The sequence below is a fragment of the Leucopleurus acutus genome (assembly GCF_964270905.1).
Source record: "Leucopleurus acutus genome assembly, chromosome: 15".
NCBI classification, from domain to species: Eukaryota; Metazoa; Chordata; class Mammalia; order Artiodactyla; family Delphinidae; genus Leucopleurus; species Leucopleurus acutus.
The window spans coordinates 44037109-44051875 of NC_139157.1; the positions used below are offsets into that span (position 1 = coordinate 44037109).

General features: G+C 36.8%; 1 protein-coding gene across 1 annotated transcript in view; it reads left to right on the plus strand.

The window, feature by feature from the left end:
• FRK (fyn related Src family tyrosine kinase) overlaps positions 1–6445 on the plus strand; it is a gene marked incomplete at both ends in the record, with an annotated part of 83050 nt that extends 76605 nt beyond the window's left edge. Inside the window, 3 exon segments of the mRNA XM_082855948.1 lie at positions 4415–4596; positions 5683–5848; positions 6237–6445. Coding sequence (XP_082712074.1) covers positions 4415–4596; positions 5683–5848; positions 6237–6445 — 557 coding nt within the window.
• Between the last annotated feature and the right edge of the window lie 8322 nt (positions 6446–14767).

Here is a 14767-nt window from a genome sequence, read left to right on the forward strand (position 1 = left end):
CACAAGGCTGCAGTCACGGTGTCAGCCGGGGTTCTAATCATCTTTATCCATTCATTTGTTGACGGACACTTAGGTTGCTTCCATATCATGGTTATTGTAAATAATGCTGCTATGAACTTTGAGGTGCATATATCTTTCGAATTAGTGTTTTTATTTTCTTCAGGTAAATACTCAGGAGTAGAATTGATGGATCATGTGGCAGTTTTATTTTTAATTTTTTGAGGAATCTTTATACCATTTTCCATAGTGGCTGCACTAAATTAAATTCCCACCAACAAAGCACTAGGGTTCCCTTTTATCCACACCCTCACTAACAGTGGTTATTTCTTGTCTTTTTTGTTTTGTTTTTGGCTGCGTTGGGTCTTTGTTGCTGTGTGCGGGCTTTCTCTAGTTGCAGTGAGTGGGGGCTATTCTTTGTTGTGATGCGTGGGCTTCTCATTGTGGTGGCTTCTCTTGTTGAGGAGCATGGGCTCCAGGCACCAGGCTTCAGGAGTTATGGCTCGCGGTCTCAGTGGCTGTGGCTCACGGGCTCTGGAGCACAGGCTCAGTAGTTGTGGCGCATGGGCTTAGTTGCGCCATGGCATGTGGGATCTTCCTGGACCAGGGCTCGAACCCGTGTCCCCTGCATTGGCAGGCAGATTCCCAACCACTGAGCCACCAGGGAAGCCCCTATTTCTTGTCTTTTTGACGATAGCCATTCTTACAGGTGTGAAGTAATATCTCATGGTTTTGATTTGCATTTCTCTGATTAGTGATTTGAGCATCTTTTCATGTGCCTGTTGGCCATCTGTTATGTCCTCTTTGGAAAAATGCCTATTCACGTCCTCTGCCCATGCTTTGATCAGATTGTTTATCTGTTTTTGATGTTGAGTTGTATGAGTTCTTCATGTATTTTGGATATTAACCCCTGATTTGATATATCATTTGCAAATATCTTCTCCCTTTCAGTAGACGGTCTTTCCATTTTATTGATGGTTTCCTTCATTGTTTGAAAGCCTTTTAGTTTGATTTGGTCCCATTTGTTTATTTTTGCTTTTGTGGCCCTTGCCTGAGGAGACAGATCCAAAAAAATATTGCTAAGACCAGTGTCAAAGAGATAACTGCCTATGTTTTCTTCTAGGAGTTTTGTGGTTTCAGGTCTTACATTTAAGTCTCTAACCCATTTTGAATTTATTTTTGTATATGAGAAAATGGTCTAGTTTCATTCTTTTACATGTAGTTGTCCAGTTTTCCTAATGCTACTTATTGAAGAGACTTTCTTTTCCCTGTTATGTATTCTTTGTTGTAGATAATTGACCATGTGAGTGTGAGTTTATTTATGGGCTCTTTATTCTGTTCCATTGAGCTATGTGTCTGTTTTTATGCCAGTATCATACCGCTTTGATCACTATAGCTTTGTCTGAAGTCAGGGAATGTGATACCTCCGGTTTTATTTTTCTTTCTCAAGATTGCTTTGGCTATTCAGGGTCCTTTGTGGTTCCATACACATTTTAGGATTATTTATTCTAGCTCTGTCGGTATTTTGTGAGTATTTTGATAGGGATTTCATTGAATGTGTAGATTGCTTTGGGTAGTTAAAATGGACATTTTAACAATATTAGTTCTTCCAATCCATGAACACATAACATCTTTCCATTCATTTGTATTCATTTGTATCATCTTCAATTTTTTTCATCAATGTCTTATAGTTTTCAGAGTACAGGTCTTTTACCTCCTTGGTTAAATTTATTTCTAGGTATTTTATTCTTTTTATTTGCTTGTATATGGGATTGTTTTCTCTTTCTGATAGTTCATTATTAGTGTATAGAAATACAACAGATTTCTGTATATTAATTGTGTATCCTAAAATTTTACTGAATTCATTTATTAGTTCTAATAATAAATGAATCTTATTTATTATTGGTATTTTTTGTATATGGTATCATGTCATCTGCCAATAGTAAAAGTTTGACTTCTCTTCCAATCTGAATGCCTTTGATTTCTTTCTCTTGTTGGTTGCTGTGGCTAGGACTTCCAATACTATGTTAAATAGAAGTGGTGAGAGTGGGCATCCTTGCCTTATTCTGGATCTTAGAGGAAAAGCTTTCAGCTTTTCACTTTTGAGTATGATGTTACCTGCAAGTTTGTCATAAATGGTCTTTATTACTCAGAGCCTATTTAAATATGCTGCTTGGATTAAAAAAACACACACACTCACACACAAACTGTGCTTAGGTCTTTCCCATTTGAAAACTTCCCTTGACTCCATTTATTTCATTTTTTTAATTGCAAAAGATGACATACATGTAGAAAGGACATGCATGACTTACGTCCTTTCTACATATATATTTATAATGTAATTATAAAGCGAGCAAGTAAACAACTGTGTAGCCACTATGCAAATCAAGAATGAGAACATAGCCAGCAGCCCAGAAACTCCTCTACTACCTTATCAATGACAATCCCTCACTATCAGGAACTTCATGATAATTGCTTTCCCTTCCTTGACTTACATTTTTCTCTGCTAGCTTCTTCTTGTCTTCCCTTCTTGACTAGGTTTTTGGAAATTGACATCTCCTCTTGCTATCTCCACATCCTCAGCTCCCCTTCAGCCCTTAACCCTTTATACTCCATCTCCAGCGAGACTCTCTTCCTGCAACCAATGTTTCCAGTGACTTCTTAATTATTATATTTTAGAAATGCTTTTCAGTTCTTATCTTGCTGGACTTATTTGACAATGGTAGTGATTTTCTCTTCTCAAACCTTTGACTGTTAGGATGTTCTCTTCTGGTTCTTCTCTCATTCTTTAGGCTGATTCCTCTCAGTTTTCTTGCAGGTTTATTTTTATATGCCCACTCTAAGTGTTGGCATTTCTCATGATTCTATCACTTTCTAGCAACCTCACCCACTTTTAATGTTTAACTCTTGCTCCTAGACAATGACTGTTAAATCCATATTTCTAGCTGCATGCTTTCCTCTGAGCTTCAGAACCATATGCTTGTCTTCTTTTAGACATTTCCTCTTGGGTAATCCATATGCATCTCTAGCTTAACAAATCTTAAACTGTTTAATTCTGATCAGGCAGCAGCGATGATAGATAATAAGAACAAGTAGGCTTTACTAAGTTCTTCCTAGGTGCCAGGTACTGTTTTAAGTGCTGTACATGTATTATCTCATTTTAACAAATAATACCACAAGGTTATGATAATTATTGCTGTATATATGGAGAAACTGAGACACAGGAGTGTTAAGCAGCTTGCCCAAAGTCAGGAAGAAATGTAAGGCAGAGCCCTGATTCAAATTCTGGCACTCTAGCTTCAAACCAATCTTCCTCACTCCTGTACTGTAGTTGCTCAAGTCAGGAATTGTGTCTGGGACTCTTGACCATAAATTCAATACATTTTTGGTAATATTTGGCTTATTCAGATAGGGATAATGATAATTTGAATTTATATGAGACCTTTTCAGTTCTCCAGAAATTTGAAGACCTCTACTAACAGTATGGCATCTAAACACTTATCCAGGGATGGCTGACCCCATTTCACAAAGTCACCACAAAATAACACTAATCTCTCTAGTAATGATCAAACTGATTCAACTACATAAATCCAGGGATGGCTGACCCCATTTCACTTATCCAGGGATGGCTGACCCCATTTCACAAAGTCACCACAAAATAACACTAATCTCTCTAGTAATGATCAAACTGACTCAACTACATAAATTTCCTATACTTAGTTATATAGAATCAGCAGGAGGAGAAACTATGTCTGCGAAAGGTATATCATGCCTATACCTTCTCTTCATAGAGAGATGAGCAACCTATTCTAAGAATAACAGGCTAAGAAAGGAAAATGTAATGCATGCATCAAGCTTAATGGAGTACAAATGTAATATACTCAGCTTATAACTATGTAACATATATAGAGCCTTCATTATTTTGTGAGCTAGTTTTTAAGAACAATGTGATGGAAGAATGAGAACTTTTCATTGGTTCAGCCATGCAAATTAGTATTATTTTTAGGGTTAAAGACTAAAACAACTAAGAAATGTTTCAAAGAAATCCAGAGGCAACCAAGTAACAGTTTCCATGAAGAGATGAGTCAGTGATGTGTGGTATTAAAAATGGCAATACCTGGACTCTTCCAGATATTTATAGCTGTGTTTGGATCATGTGGTACTGTTGCTCCTTTCTCCCAATAATGCTCACTTAGGGAAGGGAGGGCCTCAGCTTTGAAATGTGTTTGAGCTCTGAAACTTGTTGCCTCATTAACCCTTCACAGGAAATGGAACAGTTTGTACCTGTTATATTTATTTTCTCTCAGTGCTATGGCACTTAATCCCTCTGATAGCTCATTCATCAAAATTCTTAGAATTTGCTTCAATAGTTCAAATGTTCTCCAAAGTGAATCTCTTATTTTCTCTTTTTACCTAGATGATGCTGGATCAAATATCCATCTGATGCAGCAGGTAGACATGGCAGCCCAGGTTGCTTCTGGAATGGCCTATCTGGAGTCCCAGAACTACATCCATAGAGATCTGGCTGCCAGAAATGTCCTTGTTGGTGAACATAGTATCTACAAAGTGGCAGATTTTGGGCTTGCAAGAGTTTTTAAGGTAGGTTTGGCTTTGTTTTAGTTAGTTGGTAATGGGTCAAAAGGCTAGACCAGTATACTAATAGATTTACTGTTATTTTTCGATATATTTCTCCAAGTTCCATTGGTCCATAGACCATTTCAGGATCCCAGGGCTCTACAGACAAACTACTTCCTATTTCTATTTCTTCACCAAACAGAAAGAAACAGAAAAAACGATGATCAACCAGATGGGAAAGTATGTAATTAAGTTTGCAGTTGAATAAATGATCAGTTGTTCAGTACCAGTAGCCTCTGTTTGTCTGCCTCTATTTCTCTTAAAAAAGGCAGCACACTTTGTACAGAGTTACCCTATCCATTGTTGCTCACTTTATGCCAGACCAATATGCATGCTGCCAGGCATGCTGCCAAAATTCTTCAGCAAACCTTGGCTTTTAAAATCCTGCCACCCCCGCTCCCATTTTATGACATTAGGCCAAAAGACACTAATATAGGAGATATAATATTAGGTGTTTTTTTCTGAATTTAATTTTTTATTTCTACATTGTATCGTAAAAATATGAGTGTGGGGCATGACACATAAGTAAATGATTCTCTTTTGATCTTTATGAATTTATCATCTTTTCTCTTTGTAAATTAATTAGATCCCCAGTGAGTTGATAAATTAGTTTAAATCATTTGGACCCTACTTTTCAGTATTAGAAAATGGTTACGTGGTAATTATCAATGTCAGTGGCTCTTCAATACCAGCAGTAAATCAGAAAACAGGCTTTGCTTTCACTTTCTATATTTGCTAAAGACCAGGTGTAAAGCCAGTGTTATCACAGATGAATTTCCCATATGTATTACAGTGCTCCTTCCAGTGCTACTTTTAGCACATAGTAGGCTCTCAAATAATATTTCATTAATGAAGTCCCGCAGATTATTCAGTCTTGTGTGTCAGATTTGGAATTCTGTAATACTGTATAATACTGTAATTATAATTTGAACTAAACTCATTTTGAATCTTGTCCCTCTAAATTTTAATGCAAAGCAAGTTACAGACGAATGAGGGTGACCAAAAAAGAACCCCACTTTAACCTAGCTTGATTCCTTAATGCATTATCAGGTAGATAATGAAGACATCTATGAATCTAAACACGAAATAAAGCTGCCGGTGAAGTGGACTGCGCCTGAAGCCATTCGTACTAATAAATTCAGCATTAAGTCCGATGTGTGGTCATTTGGAATCCTTCTTTATGAAATCATTACTTATGGCAAAATGCCTTATAGTGGTGAGTAATTAATTCTGAAGTGGGCCTTTCTTCTGCAGGTCACTTACTTAGGTGTGACTTTAACTGCTTTGCCCAGACTTAGAGGGCAGAGTTATGAGGCTGACCACACCATGTGCCTGTGGGAGCATAACAGATAAAATTTGATGATGATGATTTGCCTTAATGAGTTGGTTTATTGCCTCCTTCTCCTTTGCTCTTGAATTGCAGTCTTACAGACATTACTTGCTGTAGGATTTAGTTTAGTCTCTGCAGCCTGGGAAGGGGATGGTAGACTTCATAGTTTCTCTGGGGAAGTCAGTTTGCTTTGTCCTCTAGAGTGTCAGTATCTATGAATTTAAGACTCTGATTTCCAACTTGTTTTTTGTTGGTTCCATTTTATATTTTTTAGGTATGACAGGTGCTCAGGTAATTCATATGTTGGGTCAAAACTATAGACTCCCTCAACCATCTAACTGTCCATTGCAATTCTACAACATCATGTTGGAGTGCTGGAATGCAGAGCCTAAGGACCGGCCAACATTTGAGACACTGCATTGGAAATTTGAGGATTATTTTGAAACAGACTCTTCATATTCAGATACAAATAACTTTGCATGATGAACACTGAAGAACATCAAATAATGAAGTAGCAACAGAGTTCAATAATCAGTTCAGAAATACAATCATATTAACCAACTGTAAAAATGAATTTGTCTTGACATATTCAAGTGATAAGGTACATTTGGCCATATAATACAAAAAAGATTATATGTGTATTTTATCAACTGGGCAATACTGCAAGACAGTCTGAGATGAAATATCATCTCCCCACTGCCTGGCAAAATCAAATGCACTAAACAAAGTTATTTTTCTTCTTAAAAGAGACACATTTCTATTTATTGTTTGAAATGCTGTTCAAGAGGATCAACAGATGATAGCGAATTTTTACTCAGTGACTGTTGTAGCATTTTCCTGTTTACTGATTAAGGTGGCTATTCATTATTCCTCGGATTGCTGAATCCCATCAGGCTGTTATTATGAAGGAATCTGATTGCTTTGCTGCACAGCAGGACCTGTGCTTTGAGATGTTTTTTCTCTTTTAAAATATCCTGTATAACTACAATGATGGCAAAGACATGTTAAATGACTTGATTGTACTTGGAGTAATTGCACATATTTTTTTCCTATGCATAAAAAAATGAAGCAGCTGTTGAGAAAAAGAATTAAAATCTCTCTCATTTTGTAGACGGAAATGATGGAATTTTTCTCTACCTCGGTATGTGTCATCTGAGATTCATCTACATTAGTTTTAATCTCTTAATGCTAAGAATCAGCTTGCAAAGTTGATGAGTTATTATCTTGGAAATATGCAAGAAACATCTAATAGCCTGCCAGATCTGAGAAATAAGTATCAAAATAGTTTAGGAAAATGAGAGGAGAGCAGTAGGATTGCTAAGGCCTGGGATTTCTGAATAATTTAAAAAATGTACCTTTGCTATATAGGCTACAAAACAGGCCAAACTCTGTTTCAGATCTAGAGAGTAGGAATAAGGAATAATAAGGTTTCATAACGTTGGTTATGAAACTGTATTTTTTGTCTGATAGGCCAAGAGGGTTTTTACTCATCTTAAGTTTTCATTAACCTTTGTAAGAATGTTATTTCTTCTTAAGCAATGGGTGTGTCAAGTTCTGTGCCTCATTAGATGATTAGGGAGAGCTCTCAAAGGGGGTTTCAAAATCAAATATATATTCAAAGATCTTCTAATGTAAAGCAATATGAATGAAAAAATTCATAAGAAAATTTTGAGTATATTGAGAATATTTTGAGTATCTTCTTTCATCTTTCTTTAAAGGAGAAGAAGAGCAGTTTTAAGTGGTTACGGAAACCCCAACACAAAGTAGATTAAGCACTAAGTAAATCTGTATACTCTGTAACTGGAAGACAGGAGTTGTTATAAAGGAGACAGCAGGCCCCAAATGGAGTCACTTGTGCTAAGCCCCATATCAGCAAACCAAGACTTAATACTTACTTAAACTAATTGCAGTTTCAGCATTTCCCAGAAATGTCATCTTTAACCAGTCAACCTGGAATTACCTGACCAGCATGATAGACCCCTTCCATCCCACTTAGGAGGGCAGGAGGGCGACCTCGTCAGAAACAATGCATTCTTTGCTAATGACGTTCTTTTCCCACCCCCTTTCTCCTTTTAAAAATCCTTGCTTTTCTACAGCATGGCCGACTCCTTTCTATTTGTTAAATGGGATGCTGCCCAATTCACGAATCACTGAATAAAGCCAATTTGATCTTTAAATTTACTCAGTTGAATTTTTGTTATTTAACAAGATAGAGAGGACTCCATGCACAATACCATTAACAATTCAATGACGTTAACAAAGACCCAAGTCCTTTCCCAACCTTTCCTCTGCCATCAGCATTGTCCTCATTCCTGTGGTCATAGATGGCTCTCAAAACCAACTGGGGTTCCCTCTTCTCTTCACCCAGCAGGAGAAAATGGGAAGCCTCTCTCTTTGCATTTTCAGCTTACATAAAAATCATTCTTTTTCAGGCTTCCCTGGTGGCGCAGTGGTTGAGAGTCTGTCTGCCAATGCAGGGGACATGGGTTCGTGCCCCAGTCTGGGAAAATCCCACATGCTGCGGAGCGGCTAGGCCTGTGAGCCACGGCCACTGAGCCTGCGCGTCCGGAGCCTGTGCTCCGCAACGGGAGAGGCCACAACAGTGAGAGGCCCGCGTACCGCAAAAAAAAAAAAAAAAAATCATTCTTTTTCTGTTCAGGCAAACTGGGGTCATGTGCCTAACCCTAGACCAATAATAGACTCTTATGTGCTGGCTGAGAATAAATTCTGCCACACTGAAGCTGGGAATATGGTTACCTTTTCTGGAGACAGGTTGGGAGTTTGGCTTATCTGAATAAAATTAGAGAAGATTGGATCCTGGGTAGGTGTCCATTAAGGAGAAAGTCCCCTGAGATGAAGTATCTATACTGTACATATAAAATAGGTGTATGTATGTGTATATACACTTAAACTTTTTTGAAACTAAAATGGGTCATATGGAGCTAACAATTATAGAGCCCCTTGATTCCTTTATGAACAGCAAATATTTATAAGGGAAGGTCAACACTAATCTTTCTAATTAGTTGACTATGTATAGGACAAATTCAATTATTTATTTAAAGTCATAGAATCTAATGCAAAGAGCAAATTTTAAATAACGAGTTATTAAAAATTAAAAGAAAATAGCTCATTTTCTTTGAGTTTATTTCTTGGAGTTCAATCCTGCTTGAACATATACAGAAATGAATTAAAATATTCCCATTTCATTGTGAAAATTCAACTACTATATAATTTACTTTTTTTGGTAGCTGCTAATAACAACAAATTTTTTAGTAAGATCTGATTTTGAAATGTAAAAAGAAGGTTATCCTTTCTTGTTTTTATACTACCTGAAACCTGTTTGACTTACCACATTTGATTCTTGGAGACATTTATGTTCAAGTTGCTGTCAAAGCAATCTATTATTCTTGTTTTCACCTGAGGGATCACAGAGAAAAATAATGGATTCAGTTAGGAGAAGCAGGAATAGATTTTTTTTTTTAACTGACATAAATTTCTTTCCCTGTATAGAATAAAAGGATCAAGAAAAGGTAAGTTGAATTTTCCTACAACGAGCCAGCTCTTGTTAAATTTACGTCCCCTAAATTGTAGCGAAGCACTTTCTATGTAATGTTTTATTTATGTCATTCAGTTATTTGGAGGTGGTGGTGAGGGATGTGAGTACATCATTTCCTGTGGTATTTCAAATCTCTTTTGACAAACACCTAAGAATTTTTACAATAGAAAAGAATTCAAAATTCCATTAAGGCTCTTTTAAGAAGGTTATGAAGGAAATAGCTTTACATTGTCTAAGGTCAAAAGAGACACAGAGTACAACTTCTAATAGTTTTGAAAACTGAGTATTGTGTCATTAAAAACAAAGATAAACTCTAAGTGACCAGCAATCTGCAAAATGGGCTGTGGCAATGGGTCGTCCTAAAGGACACCGAAGAACAAGACATTGGGAAATATCAGGCTGGGTGCATTCACTCACACATTTTGCTCACAATGTGTGTCTGCATGGATGACTGAACTATAGCGGGCCCAAACTCCTTCCATTCTCTGATGGCCCAATGGGAACCATTGCCCCTGGAAGGATGCCAACTGTCACCCAGCTGGTGTTTCCTGGAGGAAGCAGGGCTCAGCTGGTGACCCAAGGCTTTGCCAAGCATCTGCCCTACCTGAAATACTGTTTTTCATGGTGTACTTGAGCATATGGTTTCTGGTCCAAATGGCCTGGTTGGTAGTGTGTTTTGTGCTGACTTTTCAGGACTCTTTGCAAAGATATATTATGTGAATTACAATGGTGATACTTTGGATGCTTATTCAGATTGTGTGAAAGGCCACTTTAAAAGAAGTAAATGAGGCTTTTATACATGGGTATTGGAATTGCCAGTGGGTCATCTGGAAATGTTCAGTTCTTGTAATTCCTGGCATCATTACAGAGAAGTTTTGATCTATAATCTTCAACATGATCCCCAAATTCCATGGAGTAGGCTAAAAAAAAAGAAAAGAAAAAGCTGGAAAGTTTGATGGAGAATACTTACAAATCTTTAAAATCCATGACCCTTGAAATGTTTTAATTTTCACAGTGTCATCTTTTCACTGCTTACATTGCCCCATTAAACTCCTTCAGATTTTCCTTTTTTATATTAAGGAACTGATAGTAAAACTCTTAAATTATTTATTATATTTAGAAATGAACTGGAGAATAAAAATAGTGTACAACCCTGAATCTCAGAGACTTTAACAAGTTTAGCTTCAATCTGCACTCAGATGACACTATCTACATAGGAGTTATAGGATTAAGTTATAAGAAAAGAGACACCCAATTATTTCCATTTATACGTCTTGCTTGGGTAGTTAATCTATCAGTCATCTAAAGCAGCTGACTGGAATGTAACATCTTTTTCGTCCTCATAGAAAATAATCAGCTCTTCCAGAAAAGGGTAGCAAATCTCGAACATGCCTTAAGTATCTAGTTAAATGTATTGCTGTACAGGAGATTCAAATCATATAATGTAATAACCATGGACTCGTATGTTAGGGGAAAATGGTTAAAAGCAACTAAAATTGCTTGGTTTGGAAGAAGCTAAATACTGTCTTGTAATAATTTCTTGAAATTTTAGAATAGAGGCTTTAATTGTACTATTTGTGAAGGATAAAACTGCTTGATATTAGCCAAATTATGTTTAATTTTTATGGCCTACACAATTTCAGGATAAAAGATATGATAGCTTTTAATCATTTTTCGAAATCTACATTTAATTATAGATTCAGAAAGTGGGAAACAAAGCAGATTAGCCAGATTAATATATTTTAAAGATACTTCTGAGATTTTTGTCTCTAAAAAATGTGTATTTCTATATTGTACTCTTTAATAATATTTATTAGGTACAATTACATGTGAATGTATTACACATGCTTAATTTGTATGTGTAACAAAAAGGATAAAAAAGACCTCTTTTAATTGTACCACTTGTTATACTGCTATTACTTACTTTGGTTCAAATGCAAGTATTTAATTTAAAAAAAATTTTTATTTCTGTGTTCTTTAAAATACTAAGGTAAAGGCTTTTCTTGAAAATATATTTTACTCTAAGTGTTCTCTTTTCATTCACACTAGGTTTGTTTATTATGCTAGTTATTTCAAACTGATTATTTTTAACTTGACTTTTAAAAGTTGACTTTATTGTTTCAGAGGTCAAGTTAGTTGTGACTCCACTACATGAATTTAATGTATTTCATAGCAAGTAAAATGTTTCCTCAGTTGACTATATTAAAAGAATTTACATTTGTATGATGGGGAAAGTCTGTGAATCTTAGGAATATGGTCTTGCTTATGTCACATGTGCACTAAAGGTTGGCTGCTTTATATCACCTTTCTCAGAAACCCAAGCAAATGGAGAAACTACCAGCTCTTAGGTTGTTGGTTGCTCTGGCAGTGGGAATGAGAGTGCTGGTGGGTCTCATGTTGGCAGTTAAATCCTTGGGCTTACAACTCATTGGCCGCAATCACAGGGCTTCACCCAGACTCAAGGAGCGCTGGATGTGCAATCCTACCATGTACCCAGATACAGGGCACAAGAGATTCTCGGTAAATAGCACTAACACTATCATACTGCATTAAAATGTCAAGTAAGTTTTAAGAGATATTGTGTGGTGGAAGGTCATGTACACTCATTTATCCATTTTTTTTCCTTAATTATTTTATTCATTTGTTCAGCAAACATATATTGATTACCTGTTAAGTAGCAGACATTGGGCTAGATGCTTAGATAAAATTGTGAACACGAGAGAAATAGACCCTGCTTTCCTAAGTTTACAATCTGTCAAGAGAGGCAGATCGGGATATGTGAATCTCAACTCATAAACATATAAGCACAATTTTACTTTCTCATTTTCTTCCTAAGAATTAACTTATTGTCTGCAAGCTGCTACCCAGTATCCATTCTCTCCTTGCTCCTTAATAGCAGAACCTGTTTTCTTGGATCCCAGCTAAAAGATCACATTTCTTAGCCTCTTTTGCAGCTAGGGGTGCCCAGGAGATGTAAGAGAAAGTTGTTTGGCAAGACTTCTAGGAGTGTGTGAAGTGAGGGGGAAAGGCACAAATTAGGGCTAGCCAGGCAGGTCCTGCCCCAATCATGGGGGGCTGTGTAGTCCTGGTTAGTAATCTTAATCTTCCTGGACAGACATTGATAGCCTTTAAATTGGTAGCATAATCGAATTTGAACTTTTAAAATATTATTTTCATAATGTATGGAGAATGGATGTGGGGAGACAATCTAGGAAGACTGATTGGGGGAGCGATGATAGTGGGTCAGGTGAGTGGATAGCAGGAGACAGAGAAAACAATGAACACACGTGAGACGCTGGAGGTAGAACCAGCAGCACTTGATAACTGTTTGGTTATGTGGATGAGGAATGGTTAGGTATCAAGGATGACCTCACATGTCCTCTAGGGGAAACTAGATATGACATAACAGAAAAGAAGCAGGCAAGAGAGACGATGATCATTGGAGCTAATTAGCTGATCAGTTGACATGACATCCAACTTGAGACGTTAAGGAGTTGAGTTTGTACCTGGAGCCTAGAAGTGAAGTACAAAGCCAACTGTAAATTTGGGAGGAGTTGGCATAAGAAAATCACGTAAGGGAAGGGGACCACTGAAGGAGAGAATGGAGAATGAGGAACAAGAAGGGTTCAGCATTAGTCCCTGAGGAGGTGGGACATTTAAATTTAGGTGGAGAAGAAGAAGCCAGAGAAGTGGGTGAAAAATCAGGAGTGTTTTCACAGAAGCTAAGAATTAAGGAACAGACAATTGTATTGCATGTTAATGAGAGGTCAAAGACCTTGGAAAGTGAAGGTTTTCCATTAGCTTTTAGCAACTTGGCGGTCCTGAGGAAGTGCATTTTCACTGGAGAAATGGGATCAAAAGTGAGACTGTAGTAGGCTGAGGCAGAAGCGAGAGATGAGTGGGGACAACGCCTATGGCCCTGGCAGTCTTTCCCCATGTGTGGTCGTGAATGTAAGAGAGAGGCAGCAGCTCACCGTAAATATGGGATTCGGGAGGCAGGAGTGTGTGTTTCTAAGAATCAGGAAGACAACACCTTGTTTGCATGCCGTTAGGATGGTTGTTGGAATTTATCTTAGCAGGAGTAGAGTACATAGTGTAGAAACATTTTCCAATTCAAAGAAATCTGAAAGAACAGCTGCTGTCTTGCTCACTGAATTTGTATGAATTTTATATTATGAATATTTCGTTGTTAAACGAAATATCTTTGCCATGGGGAACTAAGGCCTGGAACCTACAAAAACATGTTTTGAACGAATACGTCTCTGTTCCAGGACCATTTATTTTAATGAAAATTTCGTGGTGAAGTTTTCTTACCTGTTTCTTCAAGATTGATCTAGTTTCCTGATATTCTGTGAGTAGATAGGTGGCTTTTCTTTGGAAATGTAAGTTTTATCTGGATTAGAGAAACAGGACAAAGAAAAAAAAAAAACAAATTCAAGTAATTCCAACTAAAGTATCTATTCATTTTCCTTCAATATGGATGTCAGGTCTAATTGTTCAAAATGAAACAATATGGCTTATTGCAGATGAATTATGAAATCCATTTAAGAGCATGTTAAAATAGTGTCAAAGAGGTGATAAGAAAGCTGGAGTTTTAATATTTCAGGGAGAAGACATATGAACCACCCCAAAGAATATAATTATAAGAAAGAATAAGAGGGAAAAAGAAAGGAAAATAAAGCAAAGAAAGGCAAAGCTATTTTAAGAAAACATATCGTCAAAGTCTTAGGAGAAATTGTTCTTCCTTTATTTGGTTAATTGGCTTATGAATAATGCAGAAACATTCTTATTTGGCTTTAAAATATCCTTAGTTCAAACTCTAAGTTTTAGGACCTAAGTCAGACAGAAGTGATTTTGTAGTAAAATCTTTCCTGGGCATTATCAACATCAATCTATTTTCATAGAACTGCAGAATGTTAGAGCTGGTAGAAACCTTGGAGATCATTTGTCAGTCTCTCAGGAGTTCTTCTCCATCTTTTGGAATAAAAACTCAGAAGCAAAAATAATAAAAAGAGGTATTTAGTCATTTGAGAGAGGTTTTCCTTCAAGTAAAACTGCTTCATAGACTCCTTAAATCCTTGCAGAATTATTTGCAAATCTTCAGGAAAAGACTTGGCATAAATAAAATTGTTTCAAGTTAATTGTCTCTTCCCTGTATTTTGGAGAAACTTATGGCACTTAATTTAGAGAACAGCAAAGATACACGTCAAGAGTTGATTTTGTGGCTGCACATTAAAAATATTTTAAAG